Consider the following 9,248-nt stretch of genomic DNA (forward strand, 5'->3'; position numbering starts at 1 on the left):
GGAATGGAATAATTATTCTAATTCTTTAGTTTGTTAGCAATACATATTTTACAATTGGAATTGAACTAAAATTACTAAACAGCCCATTTGATTTCTAATTTTTCCAAAACTCAAATTAAAAAAAAAAAAAAAAAAATGGTTGAACTTGTGGCAATGGGTGGCCGGCCACCCACAACATGCACTGGGGATGGCCACACCATCCTGGGGGTAGCGCGGCCACCCTCGGTAAGAATCGAGGGTGGCCTAGCCACCCCCAATGGCCATTGTCACCCTCATGACCTTCTGTGCGTGGCCGACCACCCACATGACATTTTGTTATTTTTTTTTTGGTTTTTTGTTTTATTTTATTTTATTTTTTAAGTTTGTGAGAAAGAAAAAAAAAAATGGAAAATCTTGTTTTTTCTCACAGAAATAGATATCCTTCTTATTTTTTTTTAAAGGAATAGCTATTCGTGTGTGTAAGGGATTAGTGATTCCCACGAAAATAACTATTCCTATGAATAGACCCTTACCAAACAAAATAATGACTATTCTATAGGAATAATCATTCAATCCTAGGGGTCTATTCAGTAAACCAAACGGGCCGTTAAGGTTACAATCGACTAGGCATCAAATTCAGTGTTGGATGATGCAAGGCCTGGGTTTTTGTTACAGTTGGATTTGTATAAGCCCTATCTTGAACTGGTCGGACTTTGATTTACTTTGCATACCAAAACTCAAAACAAATACCCTTATCGCAACAAGTAAAGAAGGTTTTCCTTAAAACGATACATGTCTTTTTAAGCTATTATAAAAGCATGTGAGAAGTACGGGTTATTAAAAAACCAAGTAATGTTTTGGATCATTTTTTTTATCATCTCAAAGTTGATATGGTTTTTAAAATCACATTTATATCAAATTTCAATAGGATCATCCCAAATCTAATGATGATTTTAAAAGCCACGTCAACTTTCAGAGAATAAAAAGATAGTTCCCAACATTACTCTAAAAAAAAAAAAAAAAAAAAAAAAAAAAAAAATTGAGAAATGATACAATTCATTCATTTTTCAACAATTTTTTAGCCATCTCCATAGTGAATGGATGATTAATTCATTATTTAATTTGTGTGAGGTCCAAATGAGTTCACAAATCTAATAATTGATCTCTTTAATTTGAAGGATAAGATGGGAATAAGATAAAAAAAAAAAAAAAAAAAAAATTGACGTTAATCAAATATGTATGGTGACTTGGAAAAGTGAAGTCAATGCATTAAAGTTGAAGGTCTTAATTTCAAATTGAGGGACCCAATATAAAAATGTGAGGGACTCAAATACTATTGGTGTAAATCGTGACTTTGTATCTATGACTTGGAAAAAATGAAGTCAATGCATACAAGTCTAAAGAAAATTACAGCAAAATTTTATTTTTTTTATTTTTTATTTTTTTTCACTTTTATTTAGTGAACAGCCAAACAGTTCTAGAACTGGACTTGTTACAAGGTGAAAACTGTTATAATTGAAATAGGCAACACAGGGCGCGCGTGCGGGGATGATACGTGTGTGAATGATTCTGGTGCACTAAAAGGAAAGCGCAACAGATCGTACGGAGGGACACAAATGCGTGGGAACCAGCTGTATTCAAGTACGATGCATCTGGTCGGATGCTATGACTTCTTCCAATTGCCAACCCTTTCACTGTGTAATCATTGTACGTTTGCATTCTGGGCCTATGGATTGTAGGTTAGGTTTCGTACTACTCTCTGTTTTTTTTTCTTCCCGATAAGCTCTTATTATTGTACTTTTATTTATTTCTTTTCGTCTTTTACTTAAACCGCAAAAAAAAAAAAAAAAAAAAAATCAATAATAATAAAAAAAAGACTCTTTCAACTTTTGGAACTGGTCCTCCTCCTCCTCGACTCCTTTGTTTTCTGCCAATGCAAATTGGTTTACTTTTTATCCCTGGGCAAAATCGGAAGATGGTACTCATTATACTCCTGACTCCTGAATTCTCGTTAGAAAAAAAAAAAAAAAAAAAAAAGAGGGATGAATCTAACACTTGATTTTAGGTTTAATAAATTAATGTTTTATTATGTTAATTTTTTATCTTGAACTGGACTTGGATTTAATTTGCAAACCAAAACTCAAAACAAATACCCTTATCCAAACAAGTAATATTGTAGGTTCTTCTAGTTAATTCAATTTGGATACAAATTTCCTAATAAAGAAATTATAAAACTAATACATGTCTTAAGTTATTATAAAAAAAAAAAGCATGCAAGAAATATATGCTATATATTAAAAATAAAAAAATAAAATGTATCATTCTTTGTCCTTTCAAAATCGATATCTTTTTTTTTAAAAAAAAATAAAAAATAAAAAATTATCATTTAATTGAAATTCAAAAGCGATTAATTTTTTCCATGCAATTAACTTGGCCAGCTCTCTAAACCGTAACTATGTATGGTGACTTGGAAAAGTGAAGTCAATGCATAAAAGTTGAAGGTCGAAATTTCAAATTGAGGGACCCAACAAAAGAAAAAAAGAAAAGTGAGGCACTCAAATAATATTGGTGTAAATCGTGACTTTGTATGTATGACTTGGAAAAGTGAAGTCAATGCCAACAGGTCTAAAGAAAATTACAGCAACGTCCACACTGATTACAGACGTCTGATTCAAAATAACTTTTTGGGTTTGAAAGCTGTTTCACATTTTCTGGCATAAACTTGGGCGACAAGTTTGTGGGTCAGAGAGGCAGTGGAATGGATATTTCCTCCTCCGAATTGGATCCTCTCTTATCATGAAAACATCCAATTGTTGTCTGGGTCTGATTCCTTATCCGGATCCCCAAGTTATCTTTAGATGCAAATACCGCCAGAGCCGCCGCATCTTCAAGTGAAGATAAACCAAAGACTTGAAGCCATGGTGATAAAGATAGAAATAGTTTATCTCGTCTGTATATCTTTGTAATTTGAATTTATATGTTGTAATATCTTCTGTCATCATCTCATGATGTAACAGATTCAGCTATGGTAACTACGATTATGATAAATTACAAAATATAAATTCAAATTACAAAGATATATTTACAGATGCGATAAATTATTTACAACACTCGTGATAAACTATTTCTATCTTTATAACTGTTGGGTTTTGAATTGTCAAATTCAGTGACAAAATACATTCATCTGCAATCCCGTCAGCAATGCATACACGAGGTGTTGTGTCAAGAGAAGACCTATAAGATGTGGTTAAGCTTAACCAATCATAATAGAAGACCTATATGATATGGTTAAGTTTAATCAAATCGGAATTCTTTAATTAGAGTTAAAATAGGATTTGATTAAATTTCGTATCCTGCACATGTATCAGTATTCGGACCATAACTTTTGGCTCAAGAATCGGATTGAGGTGAAACCAGCAGCATTGGAAAGCTAACACAAAATTCTACAAATCTTTGTGAAATAAGATTTTCAAAATTCGAAAGTTAGCTATGCCAAAATCGTCTCGCAAGATAAGGAAGAAAATTTGGATGAATCCTATTCCAACTAGAACTAGTTTTTCTTCCCATTTCAACTAGTACTAGGTTTTCTTGTAGTCTATATATAAAGAGCTGTTATGCACGAAATTGTAAGGAATTTCACATAAGAATTCCATGTGCTAAGAGAGCGTTTAAGATATTGAGTGTTAGGGTTAGTCTCTCTTAGAGTTAAAGGTTGTGTCTTCATCACAAATCATATACAACCGAAGTCTATCGGAGTTCCGGTAAAGGAGATCAAGTAGAAGGATTGTGCCAGATGTTCTGGAAAGGGCTACTGCGGTAGAAGTCAAGTGGGTCGCTTGTCTTATGCAAGAAAGTGTCAATTGCAAATGTTTTGTAAGTGTGAACTTCTTGTAATCCTTATTCTTTTATAGTTGATTGATTTCCTGGGTTTGGCTGCCCCGGAGAGGTTTTACATTTTAGAGAGTTCTCTAAATGGTTTCCTCTTCGTAACCAAAATATTTGTGTCTCTGTGATCTATTGTTCTACATATTTTGGTTGTATGATTGTTTAATTTTTAATTCCGCGTATTATTTGCATACACCTATTCAACTCCCTTATTGGTGTCGTTTGGAGTCGTATTAGGTTTTTTCAATAACGATTGCTTTTAAGTCTTGGGTTTATTTTCACTTGAAGATGCGGCAGATGTGGCGTTAGTTTCAAGTCTTGAGTTTATCTTGACTTGAAGATGTGGCATTATTTGATTCAAGATAACTTGGGGAGAGTTAATTAATAACATCACTAAAAACAATCATGATCGTGTTTGGCAAACCTTTTGCCAAAGTAGTGAAAATATATATATTTTATAGTGATTTTTTTTTACTTGAATATTAATAAAAATTGAATGATGTGATATAAAAAATAAATGATATAATATAAAAAGTAAAAAAATATAAAATTTTTAAGCACCTTGTTCCAGGAGAAAAGATATAAATATGGAACTACAACCACTTTTTTATTTACTTTACCAAACTTAAAAAACTGACTGATGTATGGATAGGTAAAATTAAAAGTAATTCTAATTAAAATTATTTTACTTTTTAAAAAATAATAATAAAATAATAGCAAACAACTTCAATTAAAACTGTCAAAATCATCATCGTTTTGTAACAAGCAAAAGCAGCTAAAATACATGTTCATTGTTCGCAACTTCCTTTCCTCTGTCCTCGTCTTCTCGGGGAAGACGACTTGATTGAAAGCTCTTTCTCTGGCCCACCCTCAAGAAAATGGTCCGTCCGCTACCATTTCATCTGGAAGCCGCACCCCACTGTCTTAAAACCTTATCTCGTGGCTTTCTAGTCTTTCATAAAGCCTTGTTCAGTTACTTGTGTCCAAATTTATTGTGAAAATGGATATATGAAGATAACTGCATAAAATACGCGCGACTGATCGCCAAGTTTATAGCTGACAATCCAATGGCAAGCAAAAGCTTTAGTCTTTCATGGCTGCTGCTCATCAGTCTCTCCTCCACTCTCCTTGTTGATCATTCAGTTTCTCAGAATGACCGAAAGGTAGATATCTCTCTATAGCTAATGTCTTATACCATTTTCATGTGGGATGATTCAACAGACTTCTTTTTCTACCTATGATGCTGTGCACGCAGGCTTATATTGTGTACATGGGCAACAGAAAGATGGATGAGGTTTCCACATCATCCCTTCACACAAGCATGCTACAAGAAGCCATTGGCAGGTTATAAAAGCAGAACAATGAAGCCATTATGTACAAACTTATCATCTAATGTTACAAATTAAAAACGGAGTTTTAGATTAATATTAGAAATGATATGGTATGACATTTTATTTATGATAGAATATATGTTATATTGTGATATTTATCTTATAGAATAATTACCTTTTAGAGGAATTGATAGACGGTAATCAAAATTTTCATATTAATAACTGCTTCGCCTAGAACTCCATTCTTGTAACATCTAATGCTTGAATTTCCTGTTATAACGTGCTTTTCGAATTGTTTATCAGTTCATCATAACTATTTCTTTCAAGATCCTACTTAAATTGGGTAGTTTTTCTATTTTTCTATTTTTCTATTTTTCTATTTTTAACTTTGTTTGATAAATACCCGTAATGAGTAGGCCATTATATTACTCGACTTCAACACTTTTCTTTTTCCAAATCATAAATATATTTTTTTTTCTGTAATGTTTTCCTGTTTGACCTCCAACATATTTATATACATGCATCCAGCAACGTTGGACCAGATTCACTCCTTTATAGCTACAGCAGAAGTTTTAGTGGATTTGCAGTGAAGTTAACCGAACAAGAAGCCCAAAAAATGGCTGGTCAGTAAACAAAATCTCCCTTCCCCAAGTGGGGATATATTCTTGGAATTTACCCATGTTTTCTACATCTATAACGACATGTACTTTGATGTTGTGATCATATATGTAGGAATGGACGGCGTAATATCCGTGTTTCCTAACGAAGAAAAAAAGCTTCATACAACAAGGTCGTGGGACTTCCTCGGATTTCTGCAACAAGTTGAGCGAACAGCTGTCGAAAGCAACATCATTATTGGAGTTCTTGACACTGGAATTTGGCCGGAGTCTGACAGCTTCAAGGACAAAGGATTTGGTCCACCACCTAGAAAATGGCGGGGCACCTGCCGAGCCTCAACCAATTTTACTTGCAACAAGTATATGTGTTCACTAAATGCACAAACACACACACATGTAGAAAGACTCAAAACTAATGAATGTTGTAACTTGTAACACAATTTATGCAGCAAAATCATTGGAGCACAGTATTACCGTAGCTCTGGAGATTTTGACGAAACTGATATAAAATCTCCAAGAGACTCAGATGGCCATGGGACGCATACTGCATCAATAGCAGGTGGGAGCGTGGTTAACATGGCAAGCGTGCAGGGCATTGGCTTGGGAACAGCACGAGGAGCGGTTCCATCGGCTCGCATTGCTGTTTACAAAATATGTTGGGTCATTGGCTGCTCTGATGCCGACATTCTTGCAGCATTTGATGATGCCATTGCCGATGGCGTTGACATAATATCTATTTCCGTCGGTGGATCCACTGGGGCCTATTTTAGTGATTCAATTTCCATTGGTGCCTTTCATGCTATGAGAAAAGGAATCTTGACATCAACTTCTGCTGGTAACAGGGGTCCAGGTTTAGCAACCCTCACCAACTTTTCGCCATGGTCTCTCTCTGTGGCTGCAAGCGCTATAGATCGAAAGTTCTTCGCTCAGGTCCAATTGGGTAACAACAAGATTTATCAGGTATTTACAAAGTTCAGCCCCTGTCTTGGTCCTCTGCTATGCATGAAAATATTCTGTGCAATTTATGCCAAGAAATAAAAAACATTTAACAATAAAATGGGGACAAATAAGGAGAAAAAAGTGCTATATTTTCATTTTTCAGTGATGCTATAATCATGTGGCAACAGTACACGTGCCAAGAATGAAAACTTCAAACTAATTTGGAGAGATCATTTGCTCCATGCATGTGTAGGGACTTTCCATTAATACATTTGACCTCAAGAACAAAACTTATCCAATCATTTATGGCGGTGATGCACCAAACACCACAGAAGGTAATTCGGGGATCCCATCCAGGTAACTACAAAATCAACAAAAACCCACCTGATTAATTCCTTGTTTCAAAATAATAAGTCTTATGTACGTGTAGACAAAGTGAATAAGTTTAACCTTTTACTTGTGAAATATTCCTTAGTCTCATAGCAAAATATTTAGGATAGATTTTATTATAATTTTCTTATAAACTGACGTGTGAGTTCATAATTGATTAAACAAGTTAGACATCATGAACTGTCACATGAAGTTTATAAGAGTAAAAACAATAGTATATATCCTTATTACTCAAAAATAGTAGTACCAATTGTATACACATTCCAACATGATAGTTAAAGTGGAACTTATTGTTACAATGCAGGCTTTGCTTCCCAGATACGCTGGACAAAAATTTGGTGAAAGGTAAAATTATTCTGTGCGATGGCTTGGGTGATGGGCTAGGGCCACTCTTAGCCGGTGCAGTTGGCACTGTGTATCAAGGCCGACGCACTGAGATTGCTTTCTCTTTTCCCTTGCCTGCATCTTCCCTTCACCCGGAGGATGGTAGCAGTGTTTACATATACATAAATACGACAAGGTATAAATCTAAAATAACTTAAGACAATGAAGAAGTTCAAGAAACATACTAATTGAGCCTAATTATGAACATACACAATTTGCAGGAGACCAACTGCGACTATTCGTAAGACCAAAGAACGTAAAGATACATTTGCGCCTTACATTCCCTCCTTCTCATCAAGGGGTCCAAATCCTGCTACACCTGACATTCTCAAGGTAACCTTGTAATAATATTTTTAACATTTGATTCCTTTTAATTAATTATCTCATTGGACCCCCTTTTTTTATTTTTTTGGTAGCCGGATTTAGCAGCTCCCGGAGTTAACATTCTGGCAGCTTGGTCTCCAATTTCCCCAATTTCTGAAGTAGATGTTGATAAGAGAGCACTGTCATATAATATATTGTCCGGGACATCAATGGCTTGCCCACATGCGTCAGGGGTGGCTGCTTACATCAAATCCTTTCACCCTACATGGTCACCTACTGCTATCAAGTCAGCTCTTATGACAACTGGTAATAGCTAGTCCCCCACCCCAATTATCTCGATTATTTAGTGCAGACCATAACCATGACAAAATCACTCCAATTTGGTGTATTACTTGCAGCAACCCCCATGAGTGCTGGAAAGAACCCGGAAGCTGAATTTGCATACGGTGCAGGCAATATAAATCCTCTTCAAGCTCCACATCCTGGTTTAGTATATGATATGAATACGCTTGACTACGTAAAATTTTTGTGTGGACAAGGATATAATACTAAGTTATTACAAATTGTTGCCGGGGATAACAGTACTTGTTCTAAAGCCACCAATGGAAGCGTCTTTGATCTAAACTATCCTTCCTTCGCAATATCCACATCGCCCCTGGAATCTATCAATCAAGTTTTCAACCGGACCGTCACCAATGTTGGATCACCAACATCTACATATAAAGCTGTTGTGACCACTCCACCTGGACTTACAATCAAAGTGAACCCTAGCGTTCTATCATTCACATGTCTTGGACAAAAGTTATCGTTTGCGCTCACAATTGAAGGAAAAATAAAAAATTCCATTGTCTCGGCTGCTTTAGTTTGGTATGACGGTACCTTCCGAGTGAGGAGCCCCATTGTAGTGTATGTTGCATGATCTGTGCACATGCATCTATTCTATATGTATTACGTAAATAATTGAATCAAAAGCTTTGAAGGAATATGCATATCAAAACAGTGGGGAAACACGGAGGAAAATGGTTGTAATTTGAGCATTTGCTACAATTCTGCATTGCATTGTAATGCACTAAATAATGATTCATTTTTTTTAATTTAGAATCAGTTTCAATGTAATTTATGTCGAAAAATGTTTTCAATGAAATTATTTTTAGAAAAAATGATTTTTTTTGAAAATATTTTTTGACGTTTAGCTCGTACGAAAAATGAGTGACGGCTGAAAAAATATATTTTTCTAAATATTTTATTAGAAATATGAACAATTTATTGATATTTATAACACAAATCACAAAAAAAAAAAAAAAAAAAAAAATCGTGATTGGATCACATATATAAGAGATAAAAGAGAGAAGCTATCTTAGAGCATGTTTGAGATTGTATTTGAAAAATAGATTTTTTA

General features: G+C 34.7%; 1 protein-coding gene across 2 annotated transcripts; it reads left to right on the forward strand.

Annotated features, from left to right (window-relative positions):
* The first annotated feature begins 4,697 nt into the window (after positions 1-4,697).
* Positions 4,698-8,913, forward strand: LOC132187366 (cucumisin-like). 2 transcript variants are annotated; one of them, XM_059601657.2, is made up of 10 exons: positions 4,698-5,027; positions 5,120-5,208; positions 5,724-5,818; positions 5,928-6,171; positions 6,262-6,772; positions 7,005-7,108; positions 7,446-7,661; positions 7,747-7,858; positions 7,942-8,155; positions 8,248-8,913. In XM_059601657.2, the coding sequence occupies exons 1-10, from the start codon at positions 4,932-4,934 to the stop codon at positions 8,766-8,768; spliced, it is 2,202 nt and encodes a 733-aa protein (XP_059457640.2). In that variant the 5' UTR covers positions 4,698-4,931; the 3' UTR covers positions 8,769-8,913. The 2 variants fall into 2 exon arrangements, with proteins under 2 accessions (XP_059457640.2, XP_088373358.1); XM_088517232.1 differs by lacking the exon at positions 8,248-8,913 and having other exon boundaries at positions 7,955-8,097.
* The last annotated feature ends 335 nt before the right edge of the window (positions 8,914-9,248 follow it).

The sequence above is a fragment of the Corylus avellana genome, chromosome 6, assembly GCF_965113065.1.
Source record: "Corylus avellana chromosome 6, dhCorAvel1.hap1.2, whole genome shotgun sequence".
Taxonomy (NCBI): domain Eukaryota; kingdom Viridiplantae; phylum Streptophyta; class Magnoliopsida; order Fagales; family Betulaceae; genus Corylus; species Corylus avellana.